The sequence below is a fragment of the Tamandua tetradactyla genome, chromosome 4 (genome assembly GCF_023851605.1).
Source record: "Tamandua tetradactyla isolate mTamTet1 chromosome 4, mTamTet1.pri, whole genome shotgun sequence".
In the NCBI taxonomy this organism is placed as follows: Eukaryota; Metazoa; Chordata; class Mammalia; order Pilosa; family Myrmecophagidae; genus Tamandua; species Tamandua tetradactyla.
The window spans coordinates 167,277,668-167,302,681 of record NC_135330.1 but is presented as its reverse complement, the minus strand read 5'-3'; the positions used below and the strand labels follow the sequence as shown (position 1 = coordinate 167,302,681).

General features: G+C 41.5%; 2 protein-coding genes across 10 annotated transcripts in view; one reads left to right on the top strand and one right to left on the bottom strand.

Annotated features, from left to right (window-relative positions):
• STK24 (serine/threonine kinase 24) overlaps positions 1 to 1,124 on the top strand; it is a 162,061-nt gene extending 160,937 nt beyond the window's left edge. Inside the window, exon 11 of the mRNA XM_077158569.1 lies at positions 68 to 1,124. Coding sequence (XP_077014684.1) covers positions 68 to 104 — 37 coding nt within the window. The 3' untranslated portion in view covers positions 105 to 1,124. The remainder of the gene's footprint in view (positions 1 to 67) is intronic.
• Positions 1,125 to 3,954: 2,830 nt separating this feature from the next.
• Positions 3,955 to 25,014, bottom strand: part of FARP1 (FERM, ARH/RhoGEF and pleckstrin domain protein 1) — a 356,780-nt gene continuing 335,720 nt past the window's right edge. For all 9 annotated transcript variants that reach the window (XM_077158563.1, XM_077158564.1, XM_077158560.1 and 6 more), the window contains 8 exons: positions 24,179 to 24,247; positions 23,839 to 23,928; positions 22,963 to 23,045; positions 22,769 to 22,881; positions 22,109 to 22,275; positions 8,199 to 8,306; positions 7,550 to 7,701; positions 3,955 to 5,547 (listed from right to left, as the gene is read on the bottom strand). In XM_077158563.1, the coding sequence (XP_077014678.1) occupies positions 5,463 to 5,547; positions 7,550 to 7,701; positions 8,199 to 8,306; positions 22,109 to 22,275; positions 22,769 to 22,881; positions 22,963 to 23,045; positions 23,839 to 23,928; positions 24,179 to 24,247 (867 nt within the window). In that variant the 3' untranslated portion in view covers positions 3,955 to 5,462. The remainder of the gene's footprint in view (positions 5,548 to 7,549; positions 7,702 to 8,198; positions 8,307 to 22,108; positions 22,276 to 22,768; positions 22,882 to 22,962; positions 23,046 to 23,838; positions 23,929 to 24,178; positions 24,248 to 25,014) is intronic.

The window sequence follows — 25,014 nt, the reverse complement described above, 5'->3', positions numbered from 1 at the left end:
TTGAACTGTTGCCTAGGGGTCTGAGAAATGACATTTATTTCATTCTTTTTCTTTTTGTTTTTCCCAGATACTCTTTAAGTGGTGGAGGAACTTCATCCCACTGAAATTTCTTTGGCATTTGGGATTTTGTTTTTCCTTTTTTCTTCTTTAGCCTTCTTTTTAAAAGTCAACGAGAGCCCTTTGCTGACTCCGCGGAAGAGGTGCGTGCTCGAGGAGGGCTGCTCCCCGGCACTGCATGCCTCTGCAAGGCCACCACACACGTCCCTTGCCATGCCGCAGCGGGACGAGATCTCCCACGTGGGGTGGGGGTGGGTTGGGGCGGCTCCTTTAAGCGAGCGTTTTATTTTATTCTTATTTTAAATTTTAACTGTAGTGCACATATTCAAGGAAAGTGTCTTTAAAAACAAAATGAACCCTGAAATGTATATTTGGGATTATGATAAGGCAACTGAAAAACAAATGAAACCTCAGGTATCCTGCTTTAAGTTGATAACTCCCCCGGGAGATGGAGAATCGCTCTGGTGGATTGGTGTACAGATTTGTATATAGTGTCATTTTTACGGAAACTCTTTTGGCGTGCATAAGGAATCACTGTGTACAAATTGGCCAAGTGCTTCTGTAGATAATGTCAGTGGAGTAAATATTTGACAGGCCATAACTTGAGTCTATTGCCTTGCCTTTATTACATGTAAATTTTGAATTATGTGACCAGTGATTTGGGTTTTATTTTGTATTTGCAGGGTTTGCCATTAATAATAATTAATGCCCCTCTTATGAAAAACTCCTATTTGTACCTCAACAGATGCAAATTCTCCTCTTGTTTGCCCTGTCACCTTTCTTGGTACACTTAGAAGTTGATTTCTTTTTTACATCAATGGTACTATTTCTTAGTGTTTTAAATTGGAACATATCTTGCCTCATGAAGCTTTAAATTATTAAGTTTCTCCCAAATGAAGTGCTCTCGTTTAACATTTTGTTTTAAATTGTGCCACTGCCAGTCCAGCGCCAGATGTATCATCTTTTTCAATATTATTTTCTGTTGAACCTTGTAGTGAAATCTGCGTATCATCTTTCCCACCTAAAATGTCTGAATGCTTACACAAATAAATTTTATAACACACTTACTTTGCATATGCTCCTTAAAATGGGTCTCTCATGAGGACAGCACATCTGCAGAGATGTGCTGTGAGTGGGAATGTGTGTGGTTGTGTGTGATGGGACAGTTCAAAAGAGTAAAGGAAAAAGTGCCCACATGCAAAATGCCATATATCCAGGTCCATTCCCTATGCAACTTAAAAAAAATTGATCCTCGAAAAGATGTGGTTGAATCTCACTGAGTTGCAAGATTTCTGCACCTCTTCCTGGGGGCCTTAATCCAGGGCGGTTTAGTTCTTTTAATGGAGCCCTTGTCTGCTAGGTCGTTGGCCAGCAGAGCTCTGTCTGGCTTGTCTTGCTGCAGGGCCTTGTCTGCCAAGGGTGGAAATAATCCCTTGGATTCTGGGATGGGAACTAGGGTACTTGTAGCAGTTCTTGATTGTGTGTATGTGTGACAGACAGCTTTTTGTGGTTGCGGATGTTAACTGTTGTTATCTTGTTGGGGTTCCACTTCTTTTGGGGCAAAATGAAGGATTTTTAGACAATGGAAGTTACTGGGTAAACTTTGGGAGGTAAACTACAGAGAAAGGACAGAGACCTGAGCCAGAGGAGATTGGGTGGATATTGTTTAGATGGGTTAACGGAAACTAGTTTTTAAACTCTAAAATTAAATCATGATTTGTAAATTACAAATAAGGGAAACATTTTGATTAGGTTTAATGGAACTTAGTTGCTAATTCTTATTGTTATCTTGTAGCAAGAATGTTAAAATTTGAGAATATTTCATTTTATTTGAACAGAGTATTGTGTATGGGGGAAATATTTCTCTGAGGTATAAACCAAAGATCAGTTTTGTCCATTTCTGGGCTTGTTTCACTCAAATCATTGTTTCCCAAAGTGTGCTTGCTGCCTGTCTGATTTTAAGAGCCAATTCAGACAGCAGCTTTGATGAGTTAGAGTTCTTCAAGTTTATAACTGGACAATGGTGCCATGACTTTAGATGCTGAAGTCAGTCTAAGGTACTAGTTACCATGGGTATGCGGACCGGTAGACTGGATTCTGCATGAGTAGATTGTACATATTTTGTACATATTTGTGTGGTGAGTAGATACGTTGCAATTCCATCTCCTGTGAAAAGCAACAAATTATTATTTTAAAGTTCACTGGAAGCATCTTCTGTAGATTAAGCTTCCTGGGGAAGATATTTGATTCGATCTTAAAAGTGGATCACCACTCTTTACAATCGCTGTGAGTTATTTTCTGTAGACACACAAAATCAGCTGAAATGTTTACTAGCCAAGGAGGCTAGTATTTTTGTATTCACCTCAAGTCCTTCATTAGGAGACCAGGTGCCAGAGCAGAAAAAGGAACCTGCCTTAGACTGTATAAACTGTTGTTGCTATGTAGCCAGACCTGTGAAGTCAGCATTTGAGAAGAGCTTACTAAAACTTGGAAGTATCTGGATGCCAAACCCAAAGTGTTCATGGCCTATTTGCCTAAAGACTGTGGATTGCATTTATGCAGCTTGTGGTAGAAAAGTTGTTTTGCACAACAGTGAGTGGCAGAACAGATAACTGCCTTTTGGAATTGCTGGCTGTGGTATTTGACCTGGTTGTGCCCTTCTGAATTTGTTTTGTTTTCCCAGCAGATTGCACTAAATATAGTGGGCCACCAGTGTGGTTTGTGATGCCTTGGCAACCTAACAGAACTGTTCTAATTTCCTTAACATAATGAAATCCCACATCCCCACTGATTCCAACAATTCTATAAACCATTCTCAAGTTGGTCTTGTGAAGTGTCTAGTTCAGTTCTTTATGTAGCATTTTGTGCCTTTCAGTAAAGTGTATGGTCAGTTTATAAGCATTTTTATATTTCCTTCCTTTAAAAAATGGCTTCTGTATTTTTACTGCAAAATATGGCAATAAATGGGGAGAGTGCTGTGGGTGTTCTTAAGCACAGGTACTGTACGATGAATGCAAGGGTCAATAAAGTTCACAGAAAACGATTTTTGTAATTTTGTGTCATATGTGTTGAAGGTATGTCCCTGACTTATCTGTTCCTGGCAGTTTGGGAGTGGTCCGAGTTATCCAGATTATTTTGAGTTAATTATCTTTACGTTCATAAAGGTTTAGGCAGTATGTATCCTTCCTTCTCCCACCCTGTGCCCAATTTACTAAGACGGGTCAAGACTTTAAAACACAGTTTTTCAGCTTGTACCCCACACTTCCTAGAAAAGCTAGCACTGGGCTGGAGTCTGGGTGGGTGCTAAGTGCGGCTGTGAAGCACAAATGTTGAGCAAATGATCTGGAATCGTTCAGAACTATTGAGGTATACGACCAGTTTGTTCCTAGAATTTAGTGATAGATGACTTCTGGAGAGTTTTTGTGACATTACCATGGCTGTCTCAGATGCTCAGTGTCTGGTCAGATGTACATGGAATTTCACATTCCCAGGGAGTCTTGGGGGACAGGGTCTGTGTGGCTGTGGGATCTTCTACAACTGTGCTGCTTCCTTCTATCCCCCATGGTGAGGATGGGAATGCAGCCCCTGCCTCTTCCTCTGCTTTACTTTTTTATCACTTCGGTATTCTTTGTTTTAAAAGCTGCTAATTCTCATTCTCCTAGAACGCTTTTATTTCACCGATGCAACTTGGAGGAAGATGACTATAAAATAAGCTTTTTCCTTAAAAATATCATTGGTCTCGGTGAGTGGCTGCGCCTCTGTTCTTTTCCCCTTTTGCATCCACCCTGAAGTGACAAGGCAACACAGTTCCCTCCCAGCAGAGAGGCAGTGCTGGTGGCCCACCTCCCCTCCATCCCCAGCATGCACATGGATGGAAATAAAGACAGACAAGGTTGGTTGTTTTGCCTTGAACCTTCAATATGCTGGATTGTGGCGTGAGGTATTTTTATTCCCTTTTGTTAGTACTTAAAAACCATCTGGTACATATTGTAAGGCAAATGATTAACAAGTCTCAAGCTACTCATCCATTTATAAAATCACCGTTCCCATGTACACCAGTCATCTCCACAAGATTGGGTGTTCCTTAATTAGGTAGGCTATCCCGGTTGTAGTGTAGGGCATTGGAAGAGAACAATGGTGAATTGGCCTCTGGATTGTTTGAGTTGCATTAGGAAGGACCTTAAGAATGATAAGGGAATAGCAGCCAACCCCGATCACCAACCATCAAGAAGAGTCAAAAGCTTTGTGACTAGTAGGCCCAAGCAGTTGTTGGAAACCACGTCCCCTGCATGGTCCCACCTGTCAAGGATGTGCAGCGTCACACTGTCCATACCCCATGCCTGGAGGGGCGGAATGCGTATAAAAAGGAGAAAAGAATGCTGACTTTTGAAGACAGGCACAATATATACTACCATAGGATGCGCAGTTTCCAACCACAGTTGCTGCAGGATATAGATATGATAACGGGTGCCTGGGGAACTACGTACCATTACTTTATAGTATTTTTGCATCCACATAAACTCACAAAAACTCTCCATAAGGTAACATAGCACAGATGGCCCTGATTAATGACATACAGGTTTTTCATGCTTGTGAAACAAACAGCAAAACATCACAGCTTAGTGTCTTCCCATTGTATACACCACTCACAGTACAGTGATAGCCCAGATATTGCACTGGATTTCTGCATCTCTTAACAGAAAACAACTCACTACATTTTGTAAATAGTAATCACTTACAATTTGGTCAACTTGCGTCAAGAAGTAGATCTGGTAAGAAGTGTCTTGTTGGAGCGTGAAACCCCCAAAGTGGAACGTTGTGTGCTGCAGATTCCTTATTACGCGAAGAAGTAAGTCCTATTAATTTTCTATTATAAAAGTAGAAAGATTGAAAAAAAAACACGAAATCTGAAAATGATCTCATTTGCTTAAGACTGAGTCATGTATTGCAAACACTGGAAATGGGTATTCCATTTTAAAAATGCAACAGCCTACAGATCAAAATAATAAAATTATCTTTTTTAAAAAAAAGCACTTGCCCTGTTTTTTTGTCAAATGGATGTGTTTGTACTGCTCTTAAGGTGCGGTTGTGGAGGAAAAGTTGTCATTTGGCACTATATTAATGACTTAATACTGGCACAAGCTAAAAAACAGCCTACCAAGAGAATGACGGACAAAATGCCTCACTGGATCAGAAGGTGGGAACAGTGTTCCATTCAGTTGAGAAGGGAACAGCTGGGAAAACAAGGTTAAAAATGGTTTTGTGGAGATAGATGAGAATTGCTGTAAAACCATGTTTTTGTTTTTCAGGCAGGTGTTAACTTTACTAGGCTTCATTAATATAGAAGAAAGTAAATGTCCTCCAGAAAAGCAGCCACTGCGGAGAAAACCAAGTGTGTCCAACTGTCAATACACATGAGATTCTTTGTGACTTAAAATGTGGTGGGTACGTGAGGCTGAGCTGGTGGCACTTCGGATCACCTCCATCCACCTAAAACAGAAGAAAGTAAAATGAATGCCTTGGGTCACATGTGACCAGTTTTTTCCTTGTCTGTTACAGCTTCATTAGACTTGGCAAACCATCATTACATATAAAACACAGCATGATGTAATCCCCCCCCCCATATGTAATTTTAGCAGTACAAGCATTCTTAAGTGAGCTCTCAGAACTCGGGCAAATGAAAGTAGGCTAAGGGTTCCTCCACTTTCTACTGAGGTACACAGGTTGAAACCACTGACCTGACCTCATTTTGGAGGAAACCCGAAGTGCCTGAGATGGCGACACCTTTCACAGGTGAGCAGCAGCTGGAGAGAAGAGCTCTCTGCTTACCTATTCCCCTAGCATACCCCATTTTGAGCAGTGAAGGGGGAGGTTGATTTCTGGATACTTTTAGGGTTTCTGTACCTCCATGATCTATCTTTTTGTCATACAGTGTGAAGGTCAAGGATATCCCTGAGGAACCTCAGGTATGTGTTTTGGGCATACCAGTGATTCTCAGTGGGGGTGGGGGTGGGGCAGGATTTGAGGATGCCAATTTCACCAGCACCTCGCCTCACTCTGTGGACATCTGGGAGACTCGAGACATTTTGGGTTTTGTAGCAAGTGGGGTTGGAAGTGCAGTTAGCAGCACTTAACGATACAGGCCAAGGATGCAGGTGAATACCCCACAGTGAGGACGGCCTCCTTCTCCCTCTACAAAGCATTGACTGGCCCCATGTCCATAGTGCTGAGGGTGAGAACATCTGAGGTCTGCTGAGCTCCATACCATCATGGAGCTTACGGCATGACAAAGGAGGAATGTGTACACCTAGAAATTTCCTGAACAGGTTGTTTTGAGATCTTACATTATAACAAGGCTCAATAATCCTTGTAAGAAGATCCCACCTTGGATAAATCTAGCTCTAAGTTTCTCAGTCTAGAATCGAGAATTAATGTTCTTTGGGCTCATTTTTCAAGCAGTGTAACTTAGCTAACTGCCTTTTTTTTCTTCTTGGATGTCATGGAGTTTTAAACTCAAGACACCACTGTGCTCTTCCATGGTGTTAACTGTGCATATCCATGATATGCACAGTTCATTAATTTAGAAATCCTTGGGGAGTTCAGTATTGCTGGGTATTGCTGTTTAGTATTGCTGAGAGAACTAGTTATTGTCCTACCAAATGATGTGGTCATCTGCTTGGTCACCACTGCCCTGTGGCCTCAAGGAGTTCAGCAGTGATAACTGCTGCTTTTGTAGCCTGCTATGGCCTGAACCACAAGGCCTGAAATTGCTAATTGAAACGTAAATTTAAGAAGCAGTCTTAAGCCAAGGAGGTATCCGATGTGATGGCCTGGTGCGTTCCATTATACTTTTATTTCTTGACTAAACTAAGATGATTGCAGGTAATCTCGATGATAGTAACCCTAAGTATAACTAAGAATATTTTCCTTTGTCCTATGGTCATTTGACCTGAAAGTTAAGGTTTTGGCCACAGCCCAATCAGGAACATGGTTACTGAATAACTGATGAAGTTATAGACTGAAAAATCTGAGTTTTTTGTTTGTTGATTTTGCTATTAAAATGCTTTCTCTGGACCAAAGCAGGTAAGCCAGACTAGTACAGGCCTGCACAGTACTTCACCTCCCTCTCCATAATACATACATTCTGAGGCTTTGTTTCATGATACCATACACACAGCTTAAGAGATTTAAAAACTAGATATGTATGATGCTACCATCGTGCAGGGTAATTAAATACTGATGCTATTACTCAGGAACATAGCTCCATTTGCTTCTGTGAGGAAAACAGAAGGCCACCCCAGATCTCTTGAAATAAGTTCATTCTTTGCAATGGCAGGGTTTTGAGTTACGAAGCGCATCTTGGTTTGAAATAAATACCCAAGTCTACAGTGTAAGTAGCCACTGCTGGGAAACCCTTTTTAACTCAGCCACTTCTTCGAAGTACCTCCTTTTCCCTCAGGTACCTGTGCCTAGGAAAGAAGGGGACACCTACCTTTCAAATGTGTATTCACTTTCCGCCCTGAAGTAGTACACATGGGACTTGAAATGCAACTTGAACACATAGTCTTTGTGGATGTTCTCAGATTCTGAGGGGATGGTGAGTGAGTATCCCAGCAGAGGCAGGCTGGCGAGGGGGTGATTGTCCTGGAGAGGGTGAACAGAAGGCAGCTTAGGGACGGTGGTCTCAGGCAGTAAGCGCCACTGCCGGCCTCTCAGCCAGCACTTGGAGGCTCCAAGGCTGTGCCCACAGGCCCATGGCCTGGGAGAGCACAGAGCACAGGGAAAGTAACCTTTGCCCATGCAGTATGGTCCAGCCTGAGAGTTCTGGCTGAGCTGTGGTCGGTCAGTTAAATCACCCCTCCCTGATGCCCTTGCTGACCAGTAGACAAGGGGCCCTTCAGCAAACAGATCATGTCAGCCTTGCCTCTGAGAGCCATGCTTCTGTGATATATATGGCCTCCCCAGCAGGCCAGTGGTAGGCTGGGTGGCTCAAGGGCACAGTGCTTCCTTCTCCTGGGGGAAGGGAGGGGCTGCACAGGGGTCCCTAAGGATGCCCAGGTCCCATACCCACCCTTCCTCCAGTGGGGCCCGCTACATTTCGTATCCCCTCCGAAGTACAGGGCCCCGGTCGGCACCCTTACCTGGTGTGATTTGTAGAAGAACAGGCAGAAGTTAGTGAACACCACCCACAGCTTCTGCCAGCCGTTGCTATTTTTGAACTTCCTCAGCAGATTCCCAGACAACTGATTCTGAAATATAAGCAATCTGGTAAGAAGCACAAGTAGGGGCGCCTATGCTGAAATGTGGCAACTGGGGGTACAAGTGAAGCCTCTGGAAAAGGATTCCTTTTTTTTGTGTGTTGGGGTTACATGCTCTGCCTGCACCAGACCCCAGAAGCCATAGCAGTGATGGGGTTCGAGTTTACATGCGTCCTGTGATTGAGGCACATCTGCTGCTTAAAGAAATGGGCTGATGGAGAAACCCTTATCTAGTATGAGCCTGGTTTGATTAGTTCCTGTCACCCCTGGACAATTCTGAGCTGCTGGAGCCCGAGTCACGCTTACGCAGCTCTCGACTGCCATCTAGTGAGCAAGGACAGACTCCTAACATGAGGCCTTTATACTGACTGGCTTTCAGCAGAATGCTTTCCTGGTCCTTGTCTCCTGGAGAGGGGTCGCTTGTGTGCAGTGCCAAGACATATAGGTTAAAGACTAGCAGAATCAGGTAGGACAGCCCTTGCCCCCGCCCCCCCCCCCCATTTCCTCTCACCAACACAGCGGTGTCCTTAAGTCCTTTTCTCCTATGCTCTCCTAAGGCCTGGGTTAGAAGAGTGTTTTGGGGGCTGGGCAGAGACCACACTGAATCTCCCAAGCCCCTCGAAGTTCCAGCAGTGAAAAAGGTCAGTAGGAAGGCATGTCAACATTCTTGACAAGCCTAGGGCTCTTCTGGCCCCTTTGTGGAAGTCAAGCATATTTATTTTATCTCTTTGGTATTTTTTTTCATTAGCTTAGAAATAATCCATTAAGCATTAGTAACTACCCATCTAAGTTAGGCCCCTTTGCTAGGTGTTGGAAAAGTTTGTTGTTTTTTTTCAGTATCTCTGGCTTCGAGTTGCTCACAGTCTGATGAGGGGGATGGAAATTAACAGTAAATCACCTTGTTAATGAGTGAATGAAGTATTAGTACAGAGCCTGGCAGAAATAGCCCTTCTCTGCGATTGGAGGCCCAAGGCAGGGGCATCAGTGATCCAAGGGGGACATTTCAAACACAGTGGGGAGAGGATACCCAGGCCCCATCCTCTGGGGGTGTAGTGGGGAAGGGGAGATGGAAACAGCTACAACCATCAATTACACCTACTGGCTGCCACCCTTACCCCCTGGCTGAAAAGGACAAGAAAATGGAGTGTTCTGAACTCCACATCAGGTATCAGCAGCAGCCAGATTAAACACTTTTGCAGCACCATGTATGAGTAGGCAGAAGTCAACAAGGGTAGACAAGGACATCATAATCAGCATTTTTTGTATTGAATCAACTCCTTCAGATGGAGTCCAAAATATAGTTCTCTAATACACAACTATGTAACAAAAGCAGGCCCAGCAGAGTGGTATATATATATGTATGTATATATATACACACATACTTTATTGAATAGCCAAAGTCCAGGGCCAGCATTTTTCACAGCAGTTTCATTAGAACTCTGATTTCTGCCAACCACCTTATATCCCTTCTGGAAAAAATGGGGTGTAAATGCTCTGAATAAATAGTCCTGGCTCTGCAATTTGAAGGGACTAGGTGCTTTTTAATGATCATATCTACTGGTATTTCCTTGTTCCCCATTGTCCTGTAGCCTCCACAGCTGTCCTAACCCTATAGAAACTCTTCTCCGTGGCTTTCCATGTCACATGGTCCCACTGCTGTCAAGAAGCTGAACCGTCAATGGGGATGACTAAGCCTGTCTCCAGCCTGTCCTAGTCTCCACTTGGGGCATCTGGCTGGTTCTGGATCAAAGAGGTAGAACCTGTAACACCACCATTTCCATGTTGCCATTAATGGCTCCTAATTTCCCTGACTGAAGCCTCTCTACAACTGCCTCTTCCTGGCTCAGCCCCAACCCTGATTCTCCCTTTCATAGCTGTTCCTTCCATCCTCCTCTTCATCACTGGCATTCAGGGCCCCTTTATACCATCCTCTCCAACTGCTGAATAACTTCCTACCTATCTACAGTCTTCTACTTTCTTTCAACCCCAATCTTAAAAGAGAACGCTCATCATTTCCCACCTCCTCTACTGTTGCAGGTGAAGCTTCACACTGGCTATCCCAACATCAGACATCCACATTCCATACAAACCTCTAGTTCCCACTGGCTTGTCTACAAACATTCTGTCAAGTTCAGCTGATCTTCACACTGCCCTAAGCTTCCCTATTTTTCATTGTACCTGCACGAGTTGTAGGAGGTAGAATTGGAAAAAGAGAGAAATTATGCACAAAATTTTGAGAAAGGAGCACAAGTTAAGAGTAGAAAGGGCTTCTTCCTTCCGCTCGTAATATAAGAACAAAGACTCTAGGAGGATAAGTGTTTTCTAGTCATGGAACATGTTGGCATCTGGCATCAGAAGGTGCACCATGGGCAGCAGGTTGAAGCGATGCGTTAGGGACCAGGAGATGAATGGAAAGGAAGGGTCATTTACAGAGTAACAGATGAGCTAGTTTCATGAGTGTTTGACCTGCATTACTGCCACCTTAAAGCCACACTTCCCAAAGACTCCAGTCAAGATGGTGGAATGATACACTCAGGGTTCTACCTTCCCACAGATGCTTTGAATAAAATGGCAGAAACATCTGTCTCAAAGCTGCAGAAAAGAAAGGTTTGCAGTAACAGGGCAAATGCTGAATTAACTTAAAAATGGTAGACTCTCTTGGTGTCCTTGTCGGCCCCACCCGAATCCCCCACCCGAATCCCCCCCCCCACCCCAGATTAGCATGAAGCTAGCCTGCATTCCAAAGGTGTGGGTCCCTGGTCTTGGTTCTGGAGCTTGGTGAGTACATTTGTGTGCATACTAGGGCACATGTACGTCTGTCCTATTTGGGGGATGGCAGAAGGACTGAACAAGGACACGTGTTACAGGATATGCCATCCCAGAATTTGCCCTGCACCTAGTGGGAACTAACAGTCTCACACAGAACACTGTAGGAAAACAGTGAAATTGCAGCTGCGTGGAGCAAAGGAGTACCAGGTATAGGGCATACAGTATAGCAACCAATTTGTGAGGAAACAATGTTCTTGGGGACTGAGGATATTCATATCAGAGTAAAAGGGAATGTACACTGAGGAAAAGATAAATGCGCAGAAGAGATGGGGGGGTCCCTACCCTTTTGCTTTGAGCTAACTGTATGACTAAGCTTAGTAGAAGAATACTTGCACAGGCCAGTTTGCAAACACTGGGAAAGTATTCTCATTTTTACCCTTTTGGATTTCTGGCAACTTTAGATTTCTTGCTTCTTGCATTCAAAGAAATCTGTCATAACACTAACTAAAACAGATCTCAGTGTCTCTATTCCAGCAATAGAACATTAAAATACTAAAATGTTCAGGGTTCAACAAAATAAACAAAGAAACAGGAACTGTTAGCTCAGTCAAGGGAGATTAAAGTATTAGAAACCATCCACAAGGTGGAGGAGACCTGGAACATGCCAGACAGAGACTGTAAAAAAAAAATGTATGCTCAGAGCGGGCAACGGTGGCTCAGTGGCAGAGTTCTCGCCTGCCATGCTGGAGACCTGAGTTCAAGTCCCAGAGCCTGCCCATGACAAAAAAAAAAAAAACAAGCTCAAAGAGCTAAAGGCAAACATGGATAGAGAACTAAAGAACATTAGGAGGGACTTCCAGAGAAGATGGCGGCTCTTAGTAAGACGCGCGGATCTTAGTTTCTCCTCCAGAACAGCTACTAGGGGAGTAGAAACAATACAGAACAGCTCCCAAAGCCACGACAGAGATAAAAAAGACAGCGTACCCCATCCTGGAACGGCTGGCTGGCTGAGAGAACCCACTCTGGTGAGATCGCCGAAGGGCGCGGGCTTCACCAGGTGAGGCGGCAAGAGGCCAGAGTCACTCCCTTCCCCGTTCCCGGGCCGGCTGGGAGAATTGGACAGGCGGTCCCCTCAAACCGTGGCGGCTGGCGCTCACACCACACGCGGCCCCCCAGACCAACTGAGAGAATTGGATCGGAAATCCCCAGGCCGTGGAGAACGATGACGGGGGGGGCCCCTTCCAAACCCGTGACTCCCCGGGAACGGAGCATACTCCCGGGTGGGCGGCTGCGGCTGGCGCCCTCCCGCCACGCTTGGCGCCCCGGGCCGACTAGGAAATTCAGACGGGCGCTTTCCTGGGCTGCGGCGGCCAGCGACCCTCCCCGCGTTCGGACCCCGGGCCAGCTGGCACTCTTCCAAGCTGCTTCGGCTAGCGAACCTACCGGAGGGCGAGAGTTTTCCAAAGCTAAAGGACCCACAGCACCTTTTACTGGTGGGACCCGCAGACAAATGTGTGCCATGAGCGCCACCTACTGGGCAGGATTAAAAAAAAACAGAACCCAGAGATTTCACAGAAAAATCTTCCAAACTTTTGGATCCAACACCCAGGGAAATCTGTCAAAATGTGCAGACGCCAGCAGAAGATAACGGATCATGCTCAAAAAATTGAAAATATGGCCCAAAGGTACAAACCAATAGTTCAAATGAGATACAGGAGCTGAGACAACTAATACTGAATATACGAACAGAAATGGAAAACCTCTTCAAAAACGAAATCGATAAATTGAGGGAGTACATGAAGAAGACATGGGCTGAACATAAAGAAGAAATAGAAAAACTGAAAAAACAAATCACAGAACTTATGGAAGTGAAGGACAAAGTAGAAAAGATGGAAAAAACAATGGATACCTACAATGATAGATTCAAAGAGACAGAAGATAGAATTAGTGATTTGGAGGATGGAACATCTGAATTCCAAAAACAAACAGAAACTATCGGAAAAAAATGGAAAAATTTGAACAGGGTATTAGGGAACTCAAGGACAATATGAACCGCACAAATATACGTGTTGTGGGTGTCCCAGAAGGAGAAGAGAAGGGAAAAGGAGGAGAAAAACTAATGGAAGAAATTATCACTGAAAATTTCCCAACTCTTATGAAAGACCTAAAATTACAGATCCAAGAAGTGCAGCGCACCCCAAAGAGATTGGACCCCAATAGGCGTTCTTCAAGACACTTACTAGTTAGAATGTCAGAGGTCAAAGAGAAAGAGAGGATCTTGAAAGCAGCAAGAGAAAAATAAACCATCACATACAAGGGAAACCCAATAAGACTATGTGCAGAAACCACGGAGGCTAGAAGACAGTGGGATGATATATTTAAATTACTAAAAGAGAAAAACTGCCAACCAAGACTCCTATATCCAGCAAAATTGTCCTTCAAAAATGAGGGAGAAATTAAAACATTCTCAGACAAAAAGTCACTGAGAGAATTTGTGACCAAGAGACCAGCTCTGCAAGAAATACTAAAGGGATCACTAGAGTCAGAAATGAAAACACAGAAGAGAGAGGTATGGAGAAGAGTGTAGAAAGAAGGAAAGTCAGATATGATATATATAATACAAAAGGCAAAATGTTAGAGGAAAATATTATCCAAACAGTAATAACACTAAATGTTAATGGACTGAATTCCCCAATCAAAAGACATAGAATGGCAGAATGGATTAAAAAACAGGATCCTTCTATATGCTGTCTACAGGAAACACATCTCAGACCCAAAGATAAACATAGGTTGAAAGTGAAAGGTTGGGAAAAGATATTTCATGCAAATAACAACCAGAAAAGAGCAGGAGTGGCTATACTAATATCCAACAAGTTAGACTTCAAATGTAAAACAGTTAAAAGAGACAAAGAAGGACACTATATACTAATAAAAGGAACAATTAAACAAGAAGACATAACAATCATAAATATTTATGCACCGAACCAGAATGCCCCAAAATATGTGAGGAATACACTGCAAACACTGAAAAGGGAAATAGACACAAATACCATAATAGTGGGAGACTTCAATTCCCCACTCTCATCAATGGACAGAACATCTAGACAGAGGATCAATAAAGAAATAGAGAATCTGAATATTACTATAAAGGAGCTACACTTAACAGACATTTATAGGACATTACATTCCACAACAGCAGGATACACCTTTTTCTCAAGTGCTCATGGATCATTCTCAAAGATAGACCATATGCTGGGTCACAAAGCAAGTCTTAACAAATTTAAAAAGATTGAAATCATACACAACACTTTCTCGGATCATAAAGGAATGAAGTTGGAAATCAATAATAGGCGGGATGCCAGAAAATTCACAAATACCTGGAGGCTCAACAACACACTCTTAAACAACGAGTGGGTCAAAGAAGAAATTGCAAGAGAAATTAGTAAATACCTCGAGGCAAATGAAAATGAAAACACAACATATCAAAACTTATGGGATGCAGCAAAGGCAGTGCTAAGAGGGAAATTTATTGCCCTAAATGCCTATATCAGAAAAGAAGAAAAGGCAAAAATGCAGGAATTAACTGTTCAATTGGAAGAACTGGAGAAAGAACAGCAAACTAATCCCAAAGCAAGCAAAAGGAAAGAAATAACAAAGATCAGAGCAGAAATAAATGAAATTGAAAATATGAAAACAGTAGAGAAAATCAATAAGACCAGAAGTTGGTTCTATGAGAAAATCAATAAGATTGATGGGCCCCTATCAAGATTGACAAAAAGAAGAAGAGAGAGGATGCAAATAAATAAGATCAGAAATGGAAGAGGAGACATAACCACTGACCCCACAGAAATAAAGGAGGTAATAACAGGATACTATGAACAACTTTACGCTAATAAATACAACAATGTAGATGAAATGGACAAGTTCCTAGAAAGGCATGAACAACCAACTTTGACTCAAGAAGAAATAGATGACCTCAACAAACCAATCACAAGTAAAAAAATTGAATTAGTCATTCAAAAGCTTCCTAAAAAGAAAAGTCCAGGACCAGATGGCTTCACATGTGAATTCTACCAAACATTCCAGAAAGAATTAGTACCAACTCTCCTCAAACTCTTCAAAAAAATCGAAGTGGAGGGAAAACTACCTAATTCATTCTATGAAGCCAACATCACCCTCATACCTAAACCAGGCAAAGATATTACAAAAAAAGAAAACTACAGACCAATCTTTCTAATGAATATAGATGCAAAAATCCTCAATAAAATTCTAGCAAATCGTATCCAACAACACATTAAGAGAATTATACATCATGACCAAGTAGGATTCATCCCAGGTATGCAAGGATGGTTCAACATAAGAAAATCAATTAATGTAATACACCATATCAACAAATCAAAGCAGAAAAATCACATGATCATCTCAATTGATGCAGAGAAGGCATTTGACAAGATTCAACAGCCTTTCCTGTTGAAAACACTTCAAAGGATAGGAATACAAGGGAACTTCCTTAAAATGATAGAGGGAATATATGAAAAACCCACAGCTAATATCATCCGCAATGCGGAAAAATTGAAAACTTTCCCCGTAAGATCAGGAACAAGACAAGGATGTCCACTATCACCACTATTATTCAACATTGTGCTGGAGGTTCTAGCCAGAGCAATTAGACAGGAAAAAGAAATACAAGGCATCAAAATTGGAAAGGAAGAAGTAAAACTCTCACTGTTTGCAGACGATATGATACTATACGTCAAAAACCCGGAAAAACACACAACAAAACTACTAGAGCTAATAAATGAGTACAGCAAAGTAACAGGTTACAAGATCAACATTCAAAAATCTGTAGCATTTCTATACACTAGTAATGAACAAGCTGAGGGGGAAATCAAGAAACGAATCCCATTTACAATTGCAACTAAAAGAATAAAATACCTAGGAATAAATTTAAAGAGACAAAAAACCTATATAAAGAAAACTACAAAAAACTGTTAAAAGAAATCACAGAAGACCTAAATAGATGGAAGGGCATACGTGTTCATGGATTGGAAGACTAAATATAGTTAAGATGTCAATCCTACCTAAATTGATTTACAGATTCAATGCAATACCAATCAAAATTCCAACAACTTATTTTTCAGAAATAGAAAAACCAATAAGCAAATTTATCTGGAAGGGCAGGGTGCCCCGAATTGCTAAAAACATCTTAAGGAAAAAAACAAAGCTGGAGGTCTCGCGCTGCCTGACTTTAAGGCATATTATGAAGCCACAGTGGTCAAAACAGCATGGTATTTGCATAAAGATAGATATATTGAAGAATGGAATCGAATAGAGTGCTCAGATATAGACACTCTCATCTATGGACATTTGATCTTTGATAAGGCAGTCAGGCCACCTCACCTGGGACAGAACAGTCTCTTCAATAAATGGTGCCTAGAGAACTGGATATCCATATGCAAAAGAATGAAAGAAGACCCATGTCTCACACCCTATACAAAAGTTAACTCAAAATGGATCAAAGATCTAAACATTAGGTCTAAGACTATAAAACAGAGGAAAATGTTGGGAGACATCTTATGAATCTTACAACTGGAGGCAGTTTTATGGACCTTAAACCTAAAGCAAGAACACTGAAGAAGGAAATAAATAAATGGGAGCTCCTCAAAACTAAACACTTTTGTGCATCAAAGAACTTCATCAAGAAAGTAGAAAGACAGCCTACACAATGGGAGACAATATTTGGAAACGACATATCAGATAAAGGTCTAGTATCCAGAATTTATAAAGAGATTGTTCAGCTCAACAACAACAAAAAGACAGCCAAACCAGTTACAAAATGGGAAAAAGACTTGAACAGACACCTATCAGAAGAGGAAATACAAATGGCCAAAAGGCACATGAAGAGATGCTCAATGTCCCTGGCCATTAGAGAAATGCAAATCAAAACCACAATGAGATATCATCTCACACCCACCAGAATGGCCATTATCAACAAAACAGAAAATGACAAGTGCTGGAGAGGATGCGGAGAAAGAGGCACACTTATCCACTGTTGGTGGGAATGTCAAATGGTGCAACCACTGTGGAAGGCAGTTTGGCGGTTCCTCAAAAAACTGAATATAGAATTGCCATATGACCCAGCAATACCATTGCTGGGAATCTACTCAAAGGACTTAAGGGCAAAGACACAAACGGACATTTGCACACCAATGTTTATAGCAGCGTTATTTACAATTGCAAAGAGATGGAAACAGCCAAAATGTCCATCAACAGACGAGTGGCTAAACAAACTGTGGTATATACATACGATGGAATATTATGCAGCTTTAAGACAGGATAAACTTATGAAGCATGTAATAACATGGATGGACCTAGAGAACATTATGCTGAGTGAGTCTAGCCAAAAACTAAAGGACAAATACTGTATGGTCCCACTGATGTGAACGGACATTCGAGAATAAATTTGGAATATGTCATTGGTAACAGAGTCCAGCAGGAGGTAGAAACAGGGTAAGATGATGGGCAATTGGAGCTGAAGGGATACAGACTGTGCAACAGGACTAGATACAAAAACTCAAAAATGGACAGCACAATAATACCTAATTGTAAAGTAATCATGTTAAAACACTGAATGAAGCTGCATCTGAGCTATAGGTTTTTGTTTTGTTTTGTTTTGTTTTGTTTTTACTATTGTTACTTTTATTTTTTTCTCTATATTAACATTCTATATCTTTTTCGGTTGTGTTGCTAGTTCTTCTAAACTGATGCAAATGTACTAAGAAACGATGATCATGCAACTATGTGATGATGTTAAGAATTACTGATTGCATATGTAGAATGGTATGATTTCTAAATGTTGGGTTAATTTCATTTTTTCCGTTAATTAAAAAAAAAAAAAGAGAAGGGGTAATAGGAGCTGAAGGGATACAGACTGTGCAACAGGACTGGATATAAAAACTCAGAAATGGACAGCACAATACTACCTAATTGTAATGCAATTATGTTAAAACATTGAATGAAGCTGCATGTGAGGTATAGGCTTTTTTTTTCTCTATTATCGTTTTAATTCTTACTCTGTTGTCTTTTTATTTCTTTTTCTAAATCGATGCAAATGTACTAAGAAATGATGAATATGCAACTATATGATGATATTAAGAATTACTGATTGTACATGTAGAATGGAATGATTTCTAAATGTTTTGTTAATTTTTTTAATTAATAAAATAAATAAATAAATAAAGAACATTAGGAAAATGATACATAAACAGAGAGAGATAGAAATTATGAAAGGAACCAAACAGGGATGAAGAGCTAGAGATATAAAAAATTTGGTAGAGGGATTCCACAGCAGACTGGAGCTAGCAGAGCAGTGACTCAGGGGACTTAAAGATAAACAGTTGAAATCATTCAGTCTGAGGAAGAAAAAGAAAAAAGGTGAAGTTGAAGAAAAATGAATGGAGTCAAACAGGCCTGTGAGACACTATTAAACATACCAATATATGCATTGTGGGATTCCCAGAAGGAAAGGGAAAAAAGGGGGGCAGAGAGATTATTTAAAGAAATAATGACTGAAAACCTCTCAAATTTAACAAAAAATGAATATAGACACCCAAGAAACACAATAAACCCCTAACAGGAGCACATTGAGACATTATAATCAAACTGCTGAATGGGAAAAGCAAAGTGTCACATACAAGGGAGTCTCAATAAGATTAAGAACCAATTTCAGAAACCATGGAAGGAAGAAAGAAAGCAGTAGGATGGCATATTTAAAGTGCTGACAAATTGCCACCTAAGAATTCTAAATCTAGTAAAACTCAAAAAATGAGAGATTAAGACAATCTCAGATAAATAAAAGCAGAAGGAGGTTCATAACCACTAGACCAGTCCTACAAGAATGTTGAAAGAAAAGGACAGTAGACAATAGATAGGAACTACATGAAGAAATAAAGAGCTCCAGTAAAGACAAATACCAGTGCTATTGTATTTTTGGTTCGTAACTCCCCTTTTTACCTCCTACAGGATCTAAACAGTAGATGAATGAAAAGTAATGATAAATCGGTGGTTTTGGACTCAATGTATAAATATGTGACCAGACCTAACATCAAGGTGTTGGGACGGAGAGGTGTAGGAATATAGTTTGTATATGCCATTGAAGTTAAGTAGGTATGAAACCAAACAGGATTGTTATAGATTTAGAATGTTAATTAAGCCTCATGGTAACCAGAAACAAAATACTGAAAAAACAGAGGGCTCACTACAAAAGCTCAACTAATAGAAAAATAAACAACAATGGAAGAATTGAGGGAAAGAAAAAGGTATAAAACTTACAAAAACCAAAGAGTAAAATGGCAGAACAGAAGTCCTGCATTATCACTTGTTGTTTTAAATATAAATGGATCAAACTCTCTAGTCAAAAGGCAGAGATTGGCATATGGATAAAAAGCATGACCCAATTACATGCTGTTTATAAAAGACTCACCTTAAATTCAGAGGTTGAAAGTGAAAGGATGAGAAAAAAATATTTCACACAGTAAGAGCATGGGGGTTGATTAAATAATATCAGACAGAATGAACTTAAAGTAAAAAACTTAAAGAGACAAAGAAGGAAGGGTACTTTATATTGAGAAAAGGGTCAATTCATCAAGATATAATGACCATAAACATGTATGTTACTAAACAACAGCACCAAAATATGAGGCAAACACTGACAGACTTGAAGAGAGAAACAGACCTTCTAAAAATTCTACATTAATATTAGGAGACATGAATACACTGCTTTCAATAATGGATAGAACATCTAGACAGAAGATCAGTAAGGAAATAGAGGACTTCAGCAATACTACAAACTAAATCCAGTAAACACACACAGCATTACATCTAACAACAGCAGAGTATGTCTCAAATTTTCAAAGGTTGATATTATAAAACTATCTTCTCTGACCACAGTGGGTGAAGCTAGAAATCAATAACTGAGAGAAATGGAGAATTCACAAATACATAGAAATTAACACACTCTTACACCAATGAATCAAAGAAGAAAACATAAGGGAAAGAAGGATATATTTTGAGATGAATGTAAATGAGAATACAATATACCAAAACTTATGGAATGCAGCAAAGGCAGTAATGAGAGGGAAATAAGTTATAGCTCTAAATGTTTCCATTATAAAGAAGAAAGATCTCAAACCAGGAACCTAACTAGAAAAAGGGAAGCAAGCCCAAGCCAAAGTGAGCAGAAAGGAGGAAATAACAAGGATTAGAGCATAGACAAATAAACAGAAAATAAGTGAGAATCAATGAAACCAAAAGTTGGTTCTTTGAATAGATCAACAAAATTGACCAGCCTTTATCTACAACTGACAAAGAAAGAGGCAGCAAATAAAAATCAGAAATGAAAGGTGGAAGGTGGTTACTGCCAATAGAACAGAAATTAAAAGGATGATAAGAGGATATTATAATTATATGCCACCAAATTTAACATTTCATTCCTAGATGAAATGGACAAATTCTTAGAAACACATAAATTACTTTTACTTACTTACTTTGACTTAAGAAGAAATAGAAACTCTCAACAGACAACAAGTAAAGGGATTGAATAGCAAGTAAAGGGATTGAATCAGCAACCAAAAACCTCCCAACAAAGAAATGTCTAAGACCAGATGACTTCACAAGTAAATTTTACCAAACATTCAGAGAAGAATTAACAATTCTTTTCAGTCATTTACAGAAAACTGAAGAGGAAAGGAAGACTTCCTAATTAATTTATGATGCTAGGAACATCCTAATACCAATGCTAGACAGAGATATCACAAGAAGAGACAATTACAGACCAATATCTCCTGTAAATATAGATGCAAAAATCCTCAACAAAATGCCTGTAAACTAAATACAACAGCACATTAAAAAAAATTATATACCATAATGAAGTGAGATTTATCCTAGGTATACAATGGTGCTTTAAAACAAAAAAAAATCAATGCGTAACACACCACAGCAACAGAATGAAAGATAAAAAACACCACATGATCTCATCTTGATGCAGAAAAGGCATTTGACAAAATCCCGAACCCTTTTCTGATAAAAGCACTCAGAGAAACAGAAATAGAAATAGAAGGGAATTTCTTCAACATGATAAAGAATATATATGAAAAATCCACAGCTAACATCATAGAAGAGTGTAGAACCAAACGTTTTCTCCCTAGGATCAGGAACAAGACAAGGATGCCTGCTATCACCATTATTATTCAACATTGTACTGGAAGTGCTTAGCCAGAGCAATTAGGCAAGAAAAAGAAATAAAAGGCAAATAAATTGGAAAGAAAGAAGGAAAACTCCTTATTCACAATGACATGAGTCTATGTATAAAATATTCAGAAGAATCTACAAAAAATTACTAGAGCTAATAAATGAATTAACAAAGTGGCCCAGGAACAAGATCAATATAAAAAAAACAGTAGTACTTCAGTACCCCAGGAATGAACAATCCAACAAAGGAATCAAGAAAATAACTCCTTTTATAATAACTAGGAGAATAAAATGTCTAGGTATAAATTTAACCCAGGAAGAAATCTTTATGCAGAAATCTATAAATCACTATTGAAAGAAATTGAAGACCTAAATAAATGGAAAGATATTCTGTGCTAACAGACTGAAAACTTAATATTAAGATGTCAGCACTACCCAAAATGATCTACAGACTTAATGTAATCCAAATCATAATTCCCAAAGCTTTCTCCCCCAGATATGAAAAGTTAATCATTAAATACATATGAGAGATAAGGGACCCCATATAGCCAAAACTATCTTGAAAAAGAACAAAGCTGGAGTACTCATTATCCCCAGTTTCAAAACTTATTACAAAGCTACAAGAATCAAAATAGTATGGCACCATCACAAGGACAGACATATGGAGCAATGGAATAGAACTGAGTGTGGATGACTGCTAACCCTGGAAGACAGGGCATGGCTGGGCAAAGCAGCAGCCATGCAGGGGACAGAGTTGCACCCCCCCACAGCTGTACCTCCACGGCGATGCTGAAGTCCACCATGGAAACGCTGGTGTTGCGATGCCAGCACACATGCACCATGGTGTTGCCACGGTGAGGAGGCTGGCGCTCCAGTGAGGTGCGTGATGCACTAAGGTCGTCCTCAGACTCCTGGTCAGCAGCTGTGGCTTCATCAGGGGACTCTGCAAGGTGCAGGCAAAGAATAGCACTTCATATTTTTCCTCAGTGGGAAAGAGAACCTGTCCATGATGTCCTCTGAGGGACTGAGGAAGGAAGGGCAGTGGCACTCAGGGCAGGCAGCTCCCATGTGAAAATCTAACAGCAGTCCCTGCCAGTCCAAGACCGCCCCTGAGAAATGCATCCCTGGCTCTGTAGGGCATCTGCTAGACACTGATTTCCTGTACACGAGCGCCAGTGCTGGCTTGAATAAGATGACTCCCTGCTCTGCCCTCATACTGTTTGAAGGTTTCACTTTTAGAAAAAGGAAGTTCCTTGATTTTTACCTCTGAACACAAAATGGTTAAGAGGTCCAAATAATAATTTGATTTTAAATGCAATGCAAGGCTATCCCACTGTGAAGTTGGAGATGTATCCTTCCCTTCTGCCTCCTGCCCAGGTGACTCCTTGTAAAGTTAGCTGCAGGGAGTAAAGCTTCCCTCCCATCGCCACACTCACTGTTGTCAGGGGGGCTGCTGGCCAGTAACTCTGGGGCGGGGCCACTGTTTTTTTCTGCCAAATCAATTGCCATCTGAATGTCCTCGGCCCACTTTTCCATCTCGGACTGAGAACTGAAGACAGAGGTCGTTGTTAGGTTTCAGACAACAGCAAGGAGGACAGTAAGCAGGTGAGGGGCTGAGCTCCTGAGTTACCTGGCGGCCACAACGATGGGCTGCCGCTGGCCCCGGAGTGTGAGGCAGTATGGCACACCCCACTCATCTTCACTCTCCTCTATCTGCCAGACGGACAAGGGATCACAGCGTTAATACCAAACAGTGAGTAAGACACGATTTATTTTTTCAACTGTTCACTGAACTGGCTACGGGGCCATAAAACTGAGCAGGGCTCAGAGAATGGGAGCCTGTGCAGAGGGAGAGGAGCTCTAAGTCCGAAAAACCAAAATTGGAAAAAGGAAAGAAAGGTCAACACACATAAACCACCTTCTACCTACCCACCGATAAGAACAATGGTATATGCCGGGGCCTGATCGCATGCACCTGCTGACTAAGGCATTACAGAATGGAGAAAACTAATATATCCTGGGGTAGCCACCGAGGCCACTCTGGTTCTAGTTCACTGGGCTCTGGTGTTCCATGTGTATGTGATCCTAGTCTCCCAGGGCCCCCGAGGCAAGGTCCTGGGCAGTGAGAGGTAAAACCACACAACACAGCCCAGTCTCTTACCATGATTGACTCAACTTGCTGCACAACTTGATTCTAGCGCACATGGATTCCATGTGCAGAAGGAGCAATGATCCCAAAGCTCCTTCCAGAGAGCCCCAAGAAGGCCCTTTCTTTAGGTGAAAGGGTCTGTTTAACAGAGCAGGGAGACTGGAGAGTGGACAGTCCTTAAGTCCAGGATTCTCAGATAATGATGAGGGCTGTGATTCTATCAGTTCCTTGTTGTTTGTCCCCCTTTCTGTCCTCACAGTCCAGTATAAGGGGCTCACACTCCCTTTTGCCTGCCCAGCATCCTAAAGGAAGCCCAGAGGCAGAGGCCTCAATTCCATACCCTCACTGCATACTCACAGTCATCCCATAGAGGGGGAGCTGCCCATGGACCTTGAACTGGTTGGAGGCTGTCAACCCTCGGCTGGTATACAGCAAGACGTCATTGAACTAGAGAAGCAAGGGGAAGCACAGCCGAGATGAAAGGGACTCCACTTGAAGCCAATATATATAGTTGGTATGTTTTAAAAGATCTTTCATTATAATTCATTCATCTCAACAACTCAAGTCTGATCAACTTTGATTGCTCCTCCTGCCTTCCAGGTCCCCTTCTTGGGAGGCTGAGGCTCGGCCCCATGCGTGCCCCATGGTACCATATTTCACCAGGTCACAGTGAGGACAGACAGTTCTCAACACTTACCAGGAAAAACATGCGCTGCTGTAGCCCCTTCCCAGAGAGCTTGCTGAGGCTGCCCAGGCGGATAAACTCCTGAGGAGAAAACAAACCAAGAGACGTTGCTGAGAACATGCAAGTCTGCATAAACCCAGAGATTTCAACTTCCTCACATTAGGGCCCCTTTCATGCATGTTAAAAATTATAGCAACCATAGTTACTGTTTTAGTTTGCGATAAGGCTGCTAGAATGCAATACACCAGAAATGGGCTGACTTTTATAAAGGGGATTTATTTGGTTACAAATTTACAGTTCTTCAGAGGAAGGGCAGCTGGCTTTCCTCTGGCTTTCTCTGTCGCATGGGAAGGCACACGATGATATCTGCTGGCCTTCTCTCCCAGCTTCTGGGCTTAAATGGTTTTCCCCAGGGCAGTTCCCTGTGTGTCTCCAAACGTCTAGGTCTGAGCCACTCTCTTCTGACTCTTCCTTTTAAGCCACATTCATTGCTGAAGGCACTCCCCTTAGTCAACCACAGATGTAAGCAGCCATAATGAAATTCACATGCTGATGGTTTAAGTCCACAGCAACAGTACTGGACACCATCACCTGGCAAAGTTGACACCTGACTCTATCTACTACATTTACTATTTACTGAATGCTTGCTATGCCCAGCACCATGCTAAGCCCTTTCTATGCACAAGTTCTTTCCTCCCCAAGGAACCTCAGGGGCAGATAGTACCACCGACTCCCTGTAACAGAAGAGGAAGAAGTACTCAGAGTCAAGCCACTGGATGCAGTGGAGCTGGGAATCACACTCAGACCATTCTAAGCCCAATACCTGTGCACTGAACCTCCAGGCCCTC